The sequence below is a fragment of the Schistosoma haematobium genome, chromosome ZW (assembly GCF_000699445.3).
Source record: "Schistosoma haematobium chromosome ZW, whole genome shotgun sequence".
Taxonomy (NCBI): Eukaryota; Metazoa; Platyhelminthes; class Trematoda; order Strigeidida; family Schistosomatidae; genus Schistosoma; species Schistosoma haematobium.
The window spans coordinates 47701412-47721883 of record NC_067195.1 but is presented as its reverse complement, the minus strand read 5'-3'; the positions used below and the strand labels follow the sequence as shown (position 1 = coordinate 47721883).

General features: G+C 33.5%; 1 protein-coding gene across 1 annotated transcript in view; it reads right to left on the bottom strand.

Annotated features, from left to right (window-relative positions):
• The window catches only part of MS3_00010406 (uncharacterized protein), a gene marked incomplete at both ends in the record, with an annotated part of 131979 nt that overhangs the window by 87628 nt on the left and 23879 nt on the right, over nucleotides 1-20472 (bottom strand). The window contains 12 exons of the mRNA XM_051218773.1: nucleotides 101-235; nucleotides 1672-1815; nucleotides 3041-3166; nucleotides 4155-4301; nucleotides 5963-6100; nucleotides 8584-8842; nucleotides 9610-9806; nucleotides 9953-10087; nucleotides 11196-11468; nucleotides 12447-12581; nucleotides 13292-13591; nucleotides 19352-19486. Coding sequence (XP_051071661.1) covers nucleotides 101-235; nucleotides 1672-1815; nucleotides 3041-3166; nucleotides 4155-4301; nucleotides 5963-6100; nucleotides 8584-8842; nucleotides 9610-9806; nucleotides 9953-10087; nucleotides 11196-11468; nucleotides 12447-12581; nucleotides 13292-13591; nucleotides 19352-19486 — 2124 coding nt within the window. The remainder of the gene's footprint in view (nucleotides 1-100; nucleotides 236-1671; nucleotides 1816-3040; nucleotides 3167-4154; nucleotides 4302-5962; nucleotides 6101-8583; nucleotides 8843-9609; nucleotides 9807-9952; nucleotides 10088-11195; nucleotides 11469-12446; nucleotides 12582-13291; nucleotides 13592-19351; nucleotides 19487-20472) is intronic.

Below are 20472 nucleotides of genomic sequence, written 5' to 3'. Positions count from 1 at the left end.
GATAAATGTGTTATATTGTAAAATCTCGAAGAATCAACACTATTCGTTCAGTAACAACTCAAAAAATAATACGTACAAAACAATCAAATAAATCACTTACTGGGACATTTACGACGAATAAAATTCTCCTTAACACAACGTTCATTAACTTTATCAAATTTAGAGACTTTATTCACAACTATTTTACAGTTTCCAACACAAAATTCTTTTTTTTCTTGTGATTTACCAAGACAACCTTAATTATTTTTTAAAAGAAAACAAAGAAAAAAACACTAAATAAAGTATAGTATTATGATTAAAGTTGTATTTTATCAACATATCATAGACTGAAATAGGCTAGTGAATCACTAATAATCAATCAATAATAATCTCGCCTCAATATGAGCCATGTGTAACTACCGTTTCACTACATATATAACTTAGATTGTACATGTTTCATAACATACATGATTGTATTTCATTAGTGAGTTGAGATTCATCAATTATATCCAAGTTTAGTCGGTTCACGATATCGAGCACCGACCATTTTATATTATCACACATCACAAAGAATTCTTACTACTATTATGAAGGTTGAAACTGTTTTCTGATACTTTAATGATATTAAATAAAACAATGCAAAATACCTTTTTTTGTAAACTTCCTTTTTCTTATGGAACTTGAAATATTTTAAAAGTAATCTAATTAATAATATAAGGTAAATAAATTAAACAGTAATATAAATGGAGCCTTCTATTCTAATGGCATGATATCATTCTCTTTTAACCACATACATCGATTTTGAATACAAGAAGCAATATAAATCAAACGTATTCCTCAAGGAAAATAAATATGTCTAACTTTAACTTAATTGAATGAAGTATGAATGACAGATGAAATTGATTCTACCTGATTGTCAGTAACATTTAATTATATGACTTGGTCAATTAGTTTTATTAGTTGGTTATTGATAATTAATTGTGTGATATTGTATATGTCTCTATACTGTAAGTTATTGATTAATCTATGTTAAATACTATACAGTTTAATTAACATAAATTTAGCTGTAAGTAAATCATATAAAATATGATGTATCCATATATCATTTTGATTGAATTCTAGGGTCAAAGATATTCAAATCAGTAGTTTTGTGTTCTTCCTATACGTCGTCAGGCTATAGGTCCAATTACAAAGGACAAAATAGTAGACATTACACAAATGCTCGATGTTTTACTCATATAATTAAAAAGCATTATGAGTTATTATTGTTCATCGAATAATGGTTTGATAACTAAATTGTAGTGCTAATTTTCACATAACGAGGTTTTTCTATTATTTATTTTATAAAACATATATAGTATGCGACTGTTTCAAAACTGTTACCTGTATCGATGCTCCTATTAGTTCTTCATTTGGTTTCACCTAGTAAGAAAGACTTTGAATAGATCTAGTCCTGAATATCTCTGGCTTTAGCTAGATTTCATACTGATGAAATGATTTAAGTAAATATACGTTTCACGAACAATCATTCAGTCAGCCTTTATACTCATTAGTGTTAGAGACAAAAAAAAGTTTATTCTACATTGCTTCGGTTAACTTATTATATTTTAAGTTTCATACACAGATAAACATTTAGTTCGATTGGATGATAATGAAATAGTATAAAAATATGCAAAAAATTAGTTAGCTTACAACATTCCCGTTCTTCTTTTATAATTTGTTGTTTTTTACATTTACAATTATCCGGATCAACCACTGATTTGATCAAAAATAGAGGTCGTCGACATGTTTGTGGTCTACATTCACCGTATTTGATTTTAACTGCCTTTGAGCAAGCTATAGAGGTCAAAAAAGTTTTAAATAAATTATCAGTTCTCCAATGCATCATATTTATGAGAATATACTACTGCTTATTGGAAGGAAAATTGACAAAATAATGATGACGGACAAGTAGTCGTAACAATAGTTGTCAAATTATTTTTTGTTTCAAGCTACTTCTTTAACAGATTATCCTTCTGTGTTGTCTGATGTGGATATCATTCAATTTTGATTATATTTTGCTTTTTACATTACCTCAATTCAGTGAATACACGACTAAGATAATACTTACTGTAAATGGAATGCGTCGTGATATTGTTAAAACTGATTATCACTAGCCACGATATCATCGGGAAATATGCTTTTTCACTATGAAACATCCTAGATTGCACGAAAGTACAAAATATGACTACAGGTATCAATGATATAACCTAGGTGACAAATATATATTTATGGATTAGATATGCCTTACAACTTTTCCTTCTCAACGTACAAATGAATTTTAGAGACAAACCAATCAAAACATTTACAGGCAATTGACTGTTTATGTAAGTTATCAAAGGAAAATCAATAAGCTGAACTAGATACAAATATCATGGAACAGCCATTTGTACGATGTCTGAGTCTGCTACTAACATATGAGCTTCTTATATACAAGTCCAACATAGCTGCTTGAATGAGCAAACCTAGGTTGAGTAGGAAGATTCATTGAACAAATTTAAACTGAGAATGCATACACACTCAAAAATATACATCTTTTCCCTTAGAAACGATAGCTACGTTTTCAACAACTGTGGGTCAATTTCCGAATCCTGGCCAATAACTTGCTGCTATCTTTTGTTCTATGTCTGATTGACCGAGCGTTCAATAAGTATATCTTTAAAATATGCTAACTAGTTAACCATGTAGTAGTTAGTCACGTTTCATGGATCAGTATATTTTAAAACACTTTTAAAACTAGAAATAGTATACGGCAGATAAAAGTAATCACACATTGACAAATGGAATCCAACTTAATTACCAAGCATTTGTAATTCTGGTACTAAATCTAAATATCTCATTTTGACAATCACTGAAGAAAGTAATGGTATATAATGCTAAAACGTTGTGACCTACGACATAATTAATTTTTCCAACGACGAAGATTTCAGTAGTTTTTTGAATGGTCTTTGTATTGAGAAATGTATGGTTCAAATTATTTAGCACAGAAACACAGAAACGGATTGCTAAAGATTTAACTCACTAATCGGGACTATTTGTTTCTTGGTAGATTTTACACACTTCACATTTTCCAAAATCATTTTATGTGTATAGACCACTAATTGTCCATTTCTACAAAATGTTTGCTTTTCCTCTTCCTTTAAACAGCCTATAAAATGAGAAGAATCATTTTGTAATCAAAGTACTGCAACAAATGCATTTTTGAATAATTTATATGGATTGATATGTTGAATAGCCCGTTGTCAGTTGACTTATATCGATGATGTTTTCTTTGTCCAGTTACTGATAACTTTATTGATGTCCATATATTGAAAACAAAGCAGTTATCGATGAATTAATGTGACCAATAACTTCAGTATTGTCTTGAGTTTAATATATCACAACAGGATTTCGATTACTTAGTTAATACATAAATTGCAACACTTCATTTTCCAATATGCCTATAATATTTATTAGCCACTGAATTAGTATGTTACTAAATAAAAATGTTACACTCTAGTTAGTTGTGTATTTGTAGTTAATATAAAAACACTTTCATTGGGCTGTGGTCATTATCATGTTAGTTTTCAAATCATGTTCAGAACAATGAAGAAGCATTTAACAGTAATCATTCTAATGGCTGAGATCATGAGTTAATTGAGGCTAGACCACCATGGGAAACCTGTAAGCGATGGACGAGTTCCTCGTTCTCACCAATGACTGGCTTCAAGAGGTATTTCCTGGAGTTTCAGGGGGAAGCAAGGACCAGTGGAGTTCAACCGGATCTGTTGTGAGATATCAGCTCACTGAAAACAATCGTGGATGTGTCGCTCAATTTTATAGATTAGTTGAAGGTAGACATTAACATTGTTGGATACCAGCTCAGTGGTCTAGAGTTTAAGCGTTCCCGCACTAGACTGATAGGTCCTGGGTCCGAATCTCGAGAGGTGGGATCATGGATACGCACTGCTGAGGAGTCCCACGGTGGGACAAAACGGCCGCCCAGTGTTTCCAGATTTTCCATGATGGTCTAGCTTCAATTGACTCGTGATATCAACCATTGAAATTACTATAATATCCACAAAACCCTTTCTGATAGTAATCATTTTGTATAATAAATTAATAAATGAGAATGCAAATTAAACATAATGGCTTACAGCATGGACGTTTATCTATGGATTTTGGAGCTAACAGACATCGACAATTTTTAACTTCGTATACTGAAGCGATAAAAGATTGTTGACAAGTTCTATTATCACATTTACTCCAATATGCTTGTGGTGGAGAAGAATAATCCTTACAGGCTAAATATTATTTTAAAAAAAACGCAAAATCACAATTTGTGTAAATGAGTTTATAATACTTGTAAATAGTAAAAATGACTGACCGAAAGAAGTTAAACTCGTAGTTTGTAAATGTAGGAAAGTGTATTAATAGCATCTCCCCAATTATTGTTTACTCATTTCTCAGCCTAATTGAACCAGTGTTGAGATCTTTGATGTCTCATTCTATCAAAAAGATAGTTTAGAACGATTAAGTTCTAGTTAACTTTGTATTGTATATCAACCGCTCTCTGTGCTAATCTCTCAGAGCACAAACAAATACTAAGTAGACTATACTGAAATGTTCCGATTATTAGTTACTTGGTTGTCACTGAACGCTGATAAATTATTACAAAATCATTGGCAATTGCTTCTTTGTAGTCAACTTTTTTAAACTGATTTCGATTTAGAATTATAAAATGAATGCTTAGTCATGAGTTTACATAATTGTGTACAGATATGCAGTTACTAATGTTGAAGTGTACATTAGATACATTAAAATGCTTCACCTTACATTAAATACTGATTGCCATCGTCCGCAGAATGTACACTAAGAGCAGGGACCTAGAACCTCATGCTCTTTTAGAGACTCAAAATATTGATGTCCAGAACCATTAATTGATTAAGTGGAAATAAAATTACCATGACCACAATTAGAACCAATATCTAACAATAACGATATTTATATTTCTTAACAAACACTGATCGAAAGCTGAAAAACAAACATTGGAATGACCTCGTTTTTCAAACTTTCACCACGGAAATAAAGTCTCCATAGAGATGTATATTTTGTTCTGCTAGAAATTTAAGCATTTTATGTATGATGATGACGATATACGTAGTTTCTCAATCAAACCAGAAGCTTCATTCAGCAAGCCGCAGTCTTTCTCCTTGGTTTAACGATAACTTTCGTATCTGTCAATCAATGTTTTATCTGGGCAGATTACTGAAGCTAGACACTTACTAGATTCAATGTAGTATTTCGAGTAATAAATAGGCACAAAATTTGTAGAATAAAACGTTCTGAAAAATCTGCAGCTAACTGTTATTTTAGTCTTAAATCCTGTAGTTCAGTTGTTACTGTTACAATTGAAATTTATCATTATTTCTTTACTGAATTCTACATTTTCATCCAGGACAATCATGATTGCTGTGGAAATGAAGGAACACTAAAGTTTGAGACAATTCATTGACATTTTGCAAACCATGTACTGTATGGTTCTCAGATTTTACTAAGACGTTCCGTAATTTTGTGTTCCAATAGATCCGATTGTCCTCACTTGTGTTCTCGTTCACTACAATATCTGAATTTCACCTACAAAACTGCATGTAAGATTAAATGGATTTACTTTATCTTAGAAAAGTTTATTACTCTTACTTCATTAAGTTAATACTCGTTTACGAATCAAATAACATTAGATTATTTAATGGATAAATTTAATTGTTGAATCAGTTTATGACTACTTTAATTTCCAAATGTATGATTTTTGATAAATAGTTAATTGGCCTACCCTCAGTCCTTACATCTTATGAAGTATTTAACCTATGCACAATTTAGAAAATTCTTAATTAAGATAATTGTTTAAACACTTGTATTTAAACTCAATGGTTTTTGTGTAATTTCATAAATAACAGAAACTCACTTATATGATGTTTAACCGTTCGTACACGTCTCATACATTCATGACCACATCGATGTTGTTTCGTCGTGTAATATGTGATACTGACAATTAATAAACTATCGTTTTCACATAGATACGATAAGTGTGGTTTTGGACAACCTGTAGGATATTTGAAATAAAAAATTTAATTTAATCTGCGCATAAGAAAAATCTGTGAGATGATTAAATAGGACTTTGTCATTATATAATGCTCCACAATGCAATTTCATTGTACATCAATATTCATCTTATGGAAAGACTATTTCGTTTAAATTGACATATAACTATGAATTCATTTGTTCTACATTAACAATAGAACTGTAAATAAAGTGAGATCATGATTTGATTTCAAATAACAGATCATGTAAATAATTGTTATCAATATACACATTCCGGCTAACCTCGTACGTTATCGTCGACTTAAATCGCGTGGGTGAACAACGGAATTAAATAAGTCAAATACGAGAACGAATTTCGAAGACGTGTATTACAGGCAAACGAAACGGAGCGATGAGAAGAGAGCGAAGCGAAATGACATCCGGTGGAGAAGCTGAATGATCAAACTCAATTTAACCAAGCGTGAGTCGATATTTATAGTCACACAAAAATAATTTACAGACACGTGATGAATAGGATAAGAAGTGCATACACATTTGCTCATATAAAAACAGTCAACGTTGGCAAGTGAATAATTAACAAGATCAAAATGTGACTCAAGTAGAATGAATAAATTGGTCTGTCGAGAAGCTACGTTAAGCTATGTGGGCCTGTATATCACTACAATAATTTCGGATCAATAAAACAGATCTTAATTTTAAATTGAAAATTTACAAACTCGAACCAAACTGTTATATCCGAGCGAAGATTAAATCACGAGTAACTTCTGAGACATATTAATTGACTAATATTATCTATAAATTCTTATGGTGTAACTGTTCAATAACTAGATTATGTATATTTATAAGCTTTATTTTGACCTATAATTTATTATTATATGATTTACTGTTCGTTAGCTATGTTCAGTTTATTGACTACTGTCTCCCACGTTCACAGTCACTTTTCGGCTTTATTGTGTACAAATTTTATTTCCTGTTTTATGGTGCGTTGAGGTCTGTTTGATATATAAACCCAGTATGTCTGAAATAAATGATTCGATTCGATTCGCATCGTGTAAGCTGGTATTGGTGTTCTGGACTCAAGTGGACGGGCTAGGCGGACATAAGACTAATAAGGACGCTAGGCTGCTCATACCGGTCGAACGTCATTGGTTTGGCACAGCGCTAAGATTGTATAAGTCGTATTTCGATTGGTGAGTAAATCACGTGATAAAAAGCCGGACATAAAGTCATAACACAAACCACACAGTCAGCAATTATTCCTACGAAACATCAAGACTGTTTAAATAGTTTTATATTCATGCTATTGATTTTATTAGAATGAAGTAATCGAGTGTGCATTTCTCAATTTGCACGAATACTTTAATATGTCATCATGTATATAACACAAGTTAACGGACTTCAAAAAAACTTATTTAAAGCATTTTCTGAATGAAATCATTCCCATTTCAAACAATGAGTTTATCTTATGAAATTGAGTAAAGTAGGAACAAAATCATCAGTAAAATAATATAGAATAATTATATTTCATGGGTTTACTTCAACTGATAACATTAATAACTCTATTGATTTTTATCTACTATGCAACTCATACTAATAGTTTCCGGTTGCAAGCAATTCTTGTCGCATCCCCCTCTAAATTAACCCTCATATTTGTAAGGATATAAAAAGAATCCAGACGATATGATGTAATAACATTACTAAAGTTGTTGTTCTTGCTTTCTTCAGATTCAGACGACTACAAACATTATGTTTATCATAAGATGATTACTACTGGATCATAGCAACTATCCTACAACTAATTTCGTTTATGGTTAATTTTGGTTGAGCCTTTTTTTTAACTTAATTAACAGACGATGCTATTCGAACAGTAACAATCGTCATATTTCTTTGTATCATTATGATCACTACATCATATGACAGAATCTAGCTAATATGCTGATTGCTTAAATATCATTCGATGATTCATTCTCCTCCCCACGTACATATGTACCCAAATCCTATTATTAGCTTTTGTTTTGCCTTGCTTTGCCACTATGCGATTTAACTATAAATTTGCCTCTGTATTTGCTCGCATATATATTTGCCTCTCAGCTTCAAATCCGCTTGATGTGCTTATAGCTTTACGATCTTCGTTATCCTCTAATAAGCTGTAGTTGCCGCTTCACATTGCCTTCTGATTTCAAACACCGTTGAAATTTATGTAATAACGGTTACAAGGGTGGTCGATTAACGAAGCAAAGTCACTATAGAAGGCTGATCAACACAAATCTCATCTTATGATTAGTTCTCTCTCTCAGCATATATATACATATTTATAATAGGTTTCCAGTAAATATTGAACGTATCAAGATACTTTTAGTCCTAATAATAGACTATATGTTTTCAGACTATTAGAGCACGTTTTATTTTAAGATAGGATTTCTTTATTCTAAAAATATTTAGAATTACTATTTGTTTCCCTTTAATTTGAATTTTATAACTTACCACAACATGTACACCTTTTCTTATTGACCAATTTCCAACCACATTTACAAGTATTTGGATTATATTCATTTGCATAAGTTTCTAAACTTTTTGTACATGTGGATCTATCACATCTAGTTTGAAGATGTCTGTAAAACAGTGCTTGATATTGTTTCGATTTTCTTAATCCATCAGTTTCTTTACACACTGGTTTGTATCGGAATTGTCTGACAAACTGCTGACATACTGATGTCAGTTTATTCAATTTAAAAGAAACTTCCTACAGAAAATATATTGTTTAAGATACATTAAAACTAATTAAGCTAATTAGATATGATTTATAAAAATAATGATACATTTCAGTAGATTTCGGTTTCATGAATAAGACAGATATCACTGGTGTCGCTATATAATTTTTACAGAATAAAGCGATTTAACGAAAGTTGTGGATGCTGACCACTAAATTCAAACTCACTCGTCTAAGATATTGTAACCTCTGTAAGAAACAAAGGCTATGTATTATGAATAATGAGGATATCTCAATGCACAATAATATGAAGCTCAAATCAAGAGCAAGCGAGGTGTGCAGTGCTGTTTGATCCTGAACGATTCAACAGTTCACATCAACTAGTTGGGAAAATTAATCTAGAATTCAATAATTTTATTAACAAAATTAATGAAGGGCATTTGTTTCAGTCCTAATGTCCTCATGTACACATTATCATATATCATCCTAAAATCAAAAATGGAACCATCAAGTTACCTATTGAACAAGCTGACTTTCAAAAGATCTTGTCTAATTCATTGACTAGTCGGTTTAAATTTGTTCTCAAAACATAGCAGACACCATACTGTCAAAGAAGTTTCATTCTTTTTGTTATAATATTAAACAAATTAACTGAGTTGAAAGTTGTGAAATGATTCTACACTAACATGTAATAACATCAAGTTCTGTGATAGTAGTAAACCAAAGAAGATGTTCTAAGCATTAAAATTTAAATATTTGGATAAATTCATAATTTTTTTTAAAAAGTGGCCATAACTTACTGTTCGAATCACAACACCGTTGTTACATTCTGTATTTACTTTTTTCTGTGGACATTGACAAAAATGTTTGTTTTTCATAGTTTTTACAATGACACACTTTTGTTCATGATCATCCCATTTTCGTTCTAATACTAGTTCTTTCCAATAAGGATGAATCTCACTGCAATTTCCAATGTGAATAAATTCTGTTGGACAACCTATATACATTTTAATAAAAATCATGTAGAATTCAAGTATTTCTTAAGATAACTTCAAGTTGGTAGATAAATAGAAAACCTAATATGAGATACTATACATGCCGTATAAAAATAATTCATTTCTCATTACAGTCAAGGAAACTTACGACAATCACGATTGTATGTTCTTGTCTTTTGAATGCATGTACAGTTGTTTGCATCTGGAATATTTTCAATCAAGGTTTCAACTAATTTTCCATTTGTACATTTTCCACGTACAATACGTACTCGAGGTCGACAAACTAAGGTTTAAAGAAGACATAATACTGTTCAGAAAATTCATAAACATTTTATGTAATGCACAGTTATTTTTACTGAATTCAAAATGTACAGAAATGATTCCGTGTATATCTTTCTACAACTCTCAGTCATCTTACTATCATTAACTTACTATTAATTTTGATGCTTTTTCAGTAAGTTTGATTAAAATGCTCTTAACTTTGAAAGTAAATATAATTCATTTCACTATCTGCTAATAGAGGGCAGTATTACTACATTTAATGGAAAATCTGTAACTACATTTTGTCTATAAACGCTTACCACATACAAATGATGTTTCTAGGGGATGATACTGTTCGTGCAACAGTAGTCATTATGATCTCTCTAACCATGTCAGAAAAGATTCTAATCATCTCAGCTTGGAAGTACTTGATTACAAGTTACCGTTGAGAGATCAACATAAATCATATAAGCAATGGAGTTGTTCATATACTAATCAGTTCACCTTTATTTGATAGTCCCAAAAGTCTTAACTAACAGTAGATTAGAGTACTACATACACTGAGGGTCAGATGAAAAACTGTAGAGTTATGACAACAGTGTCTTTTAAAATTAGAAATTGACCATACGAAGTTATACTACCTTTACATTGATTCTGCGAGTTAATGTTATATTGAAAGTTAATAGATACCAAGCATAAACTTGGGGAAATGAACTTAAAAGAATAACTAACTCCTAATCAAGTTACATAATGTGAACTAATCGAAAGTTCCTTATATGTCAAGCTAATTTCGGTGTACAGTACTGTTGTACCTATTCATAAAATGAATATGGAAAAATATATATTGATGTGCTCCTGCTCAAATTTTGTTTTATTTAAAAATAAATTTCAGTATAATTCAATGTTAACTGAAGAACCGGGGAATTATTGACCCCGTAATCACTTTTACATTCGAAATTGATAAATTTAATATCGTGAGTTTTTGGTTGTACATTACTGACCATTTTAAGACTAAGAAAAAATAACTACTCTATCACCTTTGGCTTTTAATAATTTTTCAAGTAAATATTAGTTTGCACTGAGAAAAAATACTTCAAAAGAAAACTATACTAATAAATTTCTGAACTCACCAACAGGTTTCGTTTTAACTTGATCCACTTTAACACAGTCATTTGATTTATCATTCCACTCATATTTACGTACTATCGTTTGTAAAATTCCTTGAATAGGATCACATTTTTGTCTTATCCTTGATGGTTTTAACGCACATCCACATGGTTTAGCTAGGATCTGTTTTTGTTTTATACAATGACAGTGACTTCGTTTGTAAAATTCTAAAATTAGTTGTCGAGTACCATGTTGCATATTACATGGCATCCATTTTGCAATAGGCGGAGGACAAACTATACATTAAAAGTTTTGACCAAAAAATGAAGTAGTTTAATTAGGTAAGAAGTAAAACATTTAAAGGTGAAATTATATCTAATTCCTAGACGAATCTTTTTCAGATCAAAATCCTAATAGGTGGGAATTTGGATTTCTGATATTTCTTGACATGGTGTAATCCAATTCTTCATTCTACCATCATTTACATAAATACTCACAGAAATGACTTACATAGAATCACATTGATGAAATGTACATGACATTAATATAATCACTCCTTTTTTATTTTGATTTAACTAAATCTTCTACTTTATTACCTGACACTATTTAAATTTGTATTAATTGAATTGAAGCTAGACCACCATGGAAAACCTGGAAGCGATGGACGGCCATTCCATACTATTGTGAAACTCCTCAGCAATGCGCGTTAACGATCCCACCTTGAGAGATTCGAGTCCAGGACAAATCAGTCTCGCGAGCGAGCGTTTAACCATTAGATCACTGAGCTGGCATACAGCTTCAATTTATCCACGAAACTGAGCGACAAATCCACTATTGATTTACTATCTCAGAACAGACCCGATTGAACTCCACTGGTCACTGTTTCACTGGCTTCAAGAGGTATTTCCTGGAGTTCTATTGAGACACAGTGATCAGTGGAGTTCAACCGTATCTGTTGTGAGACAGTAACTCACTGAAAACAATTGTGAATGTGTCACTCGATTTCGTGGATTAGTTGAAATTAGACATTAACGCTGTTGGATGCCGGCTCAGTGGTCTAGAAGTTAAGCGTTCTCGTGCGAAACTGATATGTCCTGGGTTTGAATCTCGCAAGGTGGGATCGTGGACGCGCACTGCTGAGGAGTTTCACAATAGTATGAAATGGCCGTCCATCGCTTCCAGGTTTTCCATGGTGGTCTAGCTTCAACCGACTCATGATCTCAACTATTAAAATAAAAAACTCTAAAAATAATTTTTAAAATGAAATCACTTACATGTTATCTCAGATTTATAAGTTAAATGTCTTTGACATAATAAGTTCTCTTTATCCAATCTATAAGTGATAAGTTTACGAACCCATGCATTTAGTTTATCATCACAATGCATTAAAGTATGTGATTTGGGGCATTCTAGATTAGTATTTTTTAAAAAAATATTTTAGGATAAAGCATTATGTTAAAGTTTATTAATTTTGTTAATATTAAAGATGAATATCAAATGAACTTGGGAATAGAAGTAAATTATTTCAGTTTCCTTAGAAGTACACCTTTTTTTAAACTTTTTTAGTGATCTATTAGCTAATTATTTAACGAATGTTTCAGATTAGAAAGAATAGCCTGCGGAGATTCTGACGAGATTTTGTGATTATCAAAATTTATCTAATATTTCATGATCATAATGCTACTCATATTGATGTATGAGTACTAAACTCAATTAAATGTAGATCTTGAAATAAATAAATAAGTTCTCGTCTATGTCGAATTAATGTGTATATTTCTTTACCAACGCTTGTCAATATGTTAATTTATGTACACAGTATTTCAGCAATAAATGAGTCATTATTCACAAGCTCCCATTACCCTAAGCTATATCTTTGAAATAAATGACAAATTTACGAAGTCGAATGGATTAGGTTTAAACAAGAAAGATAGACCATTTCAACACTGTCTAGTTTTATATCTCAACAAGTTACAACAATAACCGTTGACCATAATTTACTCAACCAAGCAACTTTACATACAGATAAATTGATCTATAATACACAGTCATTTTATTAGAGTATAAAACGGAAAAAGTTATCTAATAACTCAAACCAAAATGAAACTAGATAAAAGCTTACTACATAATCCTTCTCGAATAACTTGTTTCACTCGTACGCATTTACAATTTTTAGGTATCCATATATGAGTAATAATTTGTGCACGTCCAGTAGGTCGATGACATAATAGTTGTCGAATTTCCCTTCCATTGTTTCGTCTTATTTCCATTTTCATATGTTCGTCACAGCTAACCGGCTCTTCAATAATATCTTTTTGAGGTAAACAATCATTATCCAATAATTCATAGTGAATTCGAATAGAAATTAATTTGTTGTTTGATACATCACATTTTTTCTCACTAACACGATCCTTTGGACAAGCTGAAAATTAAAAATCAAAATAGTATATAAATAATGTGGTAGATTGCATGTCTCCAAGTAGGGGATAGTATGTCGAACCATTAACTGATCAGAAGTTCCATGCTAATCTCATAGAGAGTAAGAGTTTTGTGTCTATATCTTTTAGGCTTTTTCACATTATAGGTTGTTGGTAGTCTCTTTTATTTAACGTTACCAATTTGCTCTTGTCTGAATTCTTACCGGCCAATTTCTATACAGTCTTCTTCGTCATGGACATTCTAATAAATCGAAACAATATCCTAAGGACTAGAATTTATTAAGCGATCTCAAATTCTTTCAGATTTTCACCTCAAAAAACCATAGATATTTATGCGAGGTTAATAAAGCATTTGAATGGCTTTTACTGGTTAATCCAACTCTTGAGTTAACGCTAATAAAAGGTTATTCAGATCAGGTAGCTGTATGAATCAAAATATTGAGCGAGAAAGATTAGTTTCATCAACCAACGGTCCATGACATTGAATTCTTGTTTATCCGCTCCGCCTGTAGCTCTTGTAGATTTACTGCCGGTCCCAAGCCCGGGTAAAGAAGGAGGGTTGGGCATGGGGTTAGCGACCCCATCCCGTAGAAAACTAACTCGCTAAAAAAACGCAAACCAGAAAAAATTAAACTCTGCCCTGGGAGTTGGAAGGTCTTCATTTGGGAGAATTATGACGCTTCATGGTGAAAGCCGAGTTCATTCGGAAGCCACGAGGCCAATGCCTCTCCTAACAACCAGAGCAACAATTTTTATAGGTACATGGAACGTCCAGACAATGTGCGAGACCGAGAAGACCAGTCAAATAGCAACGGAAATGAGGAGATACAAATTGACAGTACCGGGAATCGGCGAAACCCATTGGACCCAAGCTGGACAACAAAGGCTAAATACGTGAGAGATGCTGCTATACTCCGATCACGAAGAGGGAAATGCTCCACACACTCAGGGAGTTGCTCTAATGCTATCTAAATTAGCACGAAATGAACTTGTAGGATGGGAATCCCACGGATCCAGAATCATCAGAGCATCATTCAATACAAAGAAGGAGGGGATCACAATGAATATTATCCAGTGTTATGCACCCACCAATGATAGCAACGACGATATTAAAGATCAATTCTACAAGCGGCTGCAGTCAATCATAGAGAAGTGCCCAAGAAACGACCTCACCATTCTGTTGGGAGATCTAAACGCCAAAGTCGGAATAGATAACACCGGATATGAAGATATCATGGGACAACATGGACTGGGAGAGAGGAACGAAGATGGGGAAAGATTTGAAAATCTGTATGCATTCAACAAATTGGTCATAGGCTGCACAATATTTCCACACAAACGTATACACAAAGCTACATGGATCTCACCGGACCACACTACAGAGAACCAGATAGATCATATTTGCATCAATAAAAAATTCCGAAGGACAATAGAAGATATGAGAGCCAGGAGAGGAGCTGACATAGCTTCAGATCACCACCTAGTTGTAGCCAATTTAAAACTGAAGCTAAAGAAGAACTGGACAACTGGACAAACAGCACTACAAAGGTTCAATACAGCCTTCCTTCGCGATACTAACAAACTCAGCTAATTCAAGATGGCTCTCAACAACAGGTTGCAAACCTTAGAGGATCTACTGAAAGAAGAAGAAGCTACTATGGAGGACAAGTGGAAAGGTATCAAAGAAGCATCAACTCCAACGTACCAAGAGGTTCTTGGCCTAAAGAAGCATCATTATAAGGAATGGATCTCAATAGAAACACTGGACAGGATCAAAAGAAGGAAGAACAAGAAGACAGAAATTAACAACAGCCGAACACGAGCAGAGAAAGTCCAAGCACAAGGTAAGTACACAGAAGAAAACAAACAAGTGAAGAAGAGCGTTAGAGCCGACAAGAAGAAATACGTGGAAGAACTAGCAACGACGGCGGAAAAAGCTGCAAGAGAAGGAAATATGAAACAGCTTTACGATACAACGAAGAAAATAGCAGGGAAATATATTAAACCAGAGAGACCGGTCAAAGACAAATAAGGCAGGCCAATCACTGAAACTCAACAACAGCGGAACAGATGGGTAGAGTACTTCGAGGAAATCCTGAATAGGCCGGTTCTAATGAATCCACCGGACATCGAAGCAGCACACACCGATCTTCCTATAGATGTCAATTCACCAACGACGGGAGAAATCAGAATAGTCATCAGACAAATAAAGATCAGGAAAGCAGCAGGACTTGACAATATACCAACCAAAGCACTGAAGCCAGACATCGAAGTAACTACAAACATGCTTTACCTTCTATTCAAAAAGATTTGTGAGGAGGAACAAGTGCCGATGGACTGGAAAAAAGGAAACTTCATCAATATTCCAAAGAAAGAACTGAGCAAATGTGAAAACTACAGAGGCATTACACTACTGTCAATACCAGGAAAAGTCTTTAACAGACTATTGCTGAACCGGATGAAAGATGTAGTAGACGCCCAACTTCGATATCAACAAGCTGGATTCCGTAAGGATCGGTCGTGCACAGACCAAATTGCGACACTACGGATCATCGTTGAGTGGAACTCATTGATTATGAAAAGGCATTTGACAGTGTATGTAGGAGGACGTTATGGAAACTTCTTCGACACTACGGAGTTTCTGAGAAGATTGTCAATATTATCCGGAACTCATATGACGGACTACAGTGCAAGGTCGTGTATGGAGGACAGCTGACAGACGCATTCCAAGTATGGGCCGGAGTCAGACAAGGCTGCCTACTCTCTCCCTTCCTCTTTCTTCTGGTGGTCGACTAGATTATGAAGGCCTCGACATCTGAGGGAGAACACGGAATACAATGGACAGCTCAGAATCAGTTAGACGATTTGGACTTCGCAGGTGACCTAGCCCACCTATCGCATACACACCAACAAATGCAGATAGAGACAGCCAGTGCAGCAGCAGTCTCTGCATCAGTAGGCCTCAACATACACAAGGTAAAAACCAAGGTCCTCAAATTCAAAACGGAGAACAGCAATCCAATCACTCTTGATGGCGAAACTCTGGAAGATGTAGAATCCCTCACATGCCTGAGAAGCATCATCGATGAACAAGGAGGTTCAAATGCAGACGTAAAGGCAAGGATTGGCAAAGCGAAGGCCGCATTCCTACAATTGAAGAACATATAGAACTCGAAACAACTTTCAACCAATATCAAAGTCAGAATCTTCAATACGAACGTCAAGGCAGTTCTACTGTACGGAGCTGAAACTTGGAGAACTACAACAACCACCATCAAGAAGGTACAAGTATTTGTATATAGCTGTCTACGCAAGATACTCAACATCCACTGGCCGGACACTATCAGCAACAGCCTTCTGTGGGAGTGAACAAACTAGCTTCCAGCTGAAGAAGAAATTAGGAAAAAACGATGGAAATGGATAGGACATACATTACGCAAATCGTCAAACTGCATCACGAGACAAGCCCTAAATTGGAATCCTGAAGGGAAGCGTAAAAGAGGAAGGCCAAAGAACATATTACGTCGGGAAATAGAAGCAGATATGAAAAGGATCAGTAGGAACTGGAAAGAGCTGGAAAGAATTGCCCAGGACAGCGTTGGATGGAGAATGCTGATGAGTGGCCTATGCTCCTTCACGAGGAGTAACAGACGTAAGTAAAGTAAGTAAGTTATCCGCTTCGTAACACAGCCTAAAATTGTTTTATTTCAACCACTATCCAATCCGCATTATATAAACATATAATGCAATTCAGTGAAAGGTAACGATTCTCCATAGATCAAATAATTAGAAGAGTTCAATTTGATAAACATCATATGAGTGATTGATTAACAAATCAAGAGCACAATACTTAAATGACTCAGGTTGTGTTGAATCAAAACAGACTATGATATATGGTTCCCAGCAACAGGGAAGAACGATTGGCTTATCAAGGTGCAAAGAAAAGAGACTTTGTAAAGATATGTAAAGTTGTAAAGAAAGAGTTGATGAACGGAACGGGCTATTTCGATTCATCCATACTAAAACAGGCGGGTACATTAACAATCTTTTATATATACAAGTAGACGGATTAACTACAGTCCATCTATGTGTATGTGCGGCAAATGTATTCACCACTATCTACAGCGGGTAGAGCAGATGGAAAAGGTATAGTCTACTGCTAGTACAGTAGTACTTTTCTAGCATATTCGGAAACTTAAATCCAAATTCAAATCGTAATTAATGAATACTTCAGTGGATAACGTGGAACTCTATTCCAGGTATGCTGTGTATGTGTATGTCAAAATGCACACATAAGGGATATGTACATTTCAGTGATATACACATAGACATAGATGTGTACGGTCGCTAGTGTGCGCTACTTGCAATCATATAATGCATAGACGAGTCTACACACCTCATAAGTACATATGGACAAGTATACGTTACAGACAAATATAGAGCCCACAGGCCAGAACCGATACACCCCATAGTAAACATATAGGTATAGATACGACAACCCCAGGGCGTAGCCCAACAGCTTCTAACATTGGATGAATACCAATTACTCAAATCAATTTGCAAATAGTTCGTCATGGACAATATGCTCCTACACGCTCATGTCACAAAGACGTATGGTGTCGATCACTTCATACTGGTTATGGCACAGTTTATGGTCCATGCTCTGGACACCCCTGCCAGACCTCATGATTGTACCTGGAAATAATCCGGACAATAACCAGAAGGAAATTCTGTCTTACTCGCAACTTCACATGTATATAACAACTATGAGCCCATTTCCCGTTAATTCATAATCAAGACATAGTCAGGGATTAGCGCGACCTCTATCCTGCCACTTTAATTTAAGGGGTAGAAGATCACCCACCAACAGAAAACACTACACGGAAGTGCAAATTGAAATCCGATTAATGATAAAATAGTTTAAATGAAGTGTACTTAAAACTATCAATCCCTTTGATAATTTTGGATAGTGTAATGAAGAGACGAAGATTATCAGAGCTATGTGATATATTAGCGCAGTCTGATCACATATATACTTGCTAAAAGCATTTGAACATGAAGAATTAAAAGGTCAACCAGACAAATTGAAGGTGAGACGAAACGAAGATAATAAAAATAGTGTAAAGAACAAAATGAAACTCACCACACTGGATACTAAACGAATATTATTGGGGTAGGTTTAGGGTGAGAACAAACTACTTTTGAACACATCAAAAGTCTTTCAATTTTTGTAAACCTTAGTATCTGCTCTTGGACACTTTTGTACAATACCATAAAAGTTAAATTAAGGTCACTCTTATGATCTGTTTTGACTGTCCGTTCAGCGATAGAGGACGATGAATGTTTATCACCTACGCTTACCAAGTCGTTTGATCCCACTCGTTTTTGCAACCGATTTGGTAAATGTCACAATATACATAGGAAGGAGCAATCTTGAATTGCAAATTAGGGTACTTCCCTTTCCATTCTTTTTGTCTGGTTGACCTTTTAATTTTTCATGTTCAAATGTTTTTAACAAGTATATGTGTGATCAGATTGGTCAAAACATATTGCGCTAATAATCTTCCTCTTATTACACTATTCAAATCTAATTATATTTATTTACCAAACAGTTTATTTAAGTGGCTAAGAGTGTTATTTAATCAAGTAGTGACAACTGAAAGAGTTAACTTGAAAATTATGAGGATAAAATCAAATGAAATGAATTGTTCAATAACAACAATGACATATATACACACACTTACCACAACGTCTTGTCTTAACTGTAATACTCTCTTTACATTCACATCCCTCTTGAAAATGAGTTTTATAGGTGCTTGTCTCCATATTTGTTATTGGTGAGCAATGTGATGAAACCAAAGTGGTATACTGTGGGCAAACTTTTTGAAATAAGAAAAATTAGAAATATAATAAACAGTACCCTCTTTTGTAGTCGCTTTATATAAAATCCTGACTATCTGAAAAACTTTTCAAAACCAGTGTTTATTGGGGCTATGTAACATTGAACGTTCATGATTTAACCATGGTCTGAGCTTGGGATATTCAGATTCCATGGTGAACATTTCATCATTAGATCACTTAACTCATATTTCATGTTTCCGATTTACAGACTCCGTCAATTTATGGTTGTCTCGGTAAAACTAATCCATGACACAAAATTTCTTGTTAAGTAACTTCATAAAAAGACTTAACTATAAATATTATTTTAAAAACTGGAAAAATAACATGAAATATACATTCACATCTTCATAGGTTACAAGTTCATTAAGTATTACGCAATATATCATAGTATTTTTGGTTATTCATCGCTACCATTGTAAACAGAAAATAAGTGATACAGTTTGGTAAACAGGCAGTGATAATCAGTGTTGGTGGCTTGCAACCAATATATTATATACATTGTGTTAGTTGTGATAAATAATTCAGGTAACTAATACAATCTTATTAGATTTTTTAAACATCAACTGATCTATTTAGATAGTTTGTAAAAATAACAACTACTGTACTGTAATTAACCCAGTTTATGTCTGAGAAAATCTGTGATTAGAATTATTACAGTAATATACCATCTATTAAAAGTGCTTGAATTTTTACCTTCTGAAACTGATATTTTATATCATTATGTAATAACTCTTAGACTGTTCAATGACTTCAGATATTTAGAAGTCCTTGTATCTGTCACACTTGAAATTGACATAAAAATATGATTTCATGAAGGTAGCTGAAAAGTCACTAACATATAAGTATAGTATTATAACTGTAGAAAATTTGTTTTTAATCCTTCAAGTTAAAAAAAAGTATTTTTCGACAATATCTTATCTATCTCATAATTCACTGTATGTCGTACAGTACCGTTCTTTAAAAT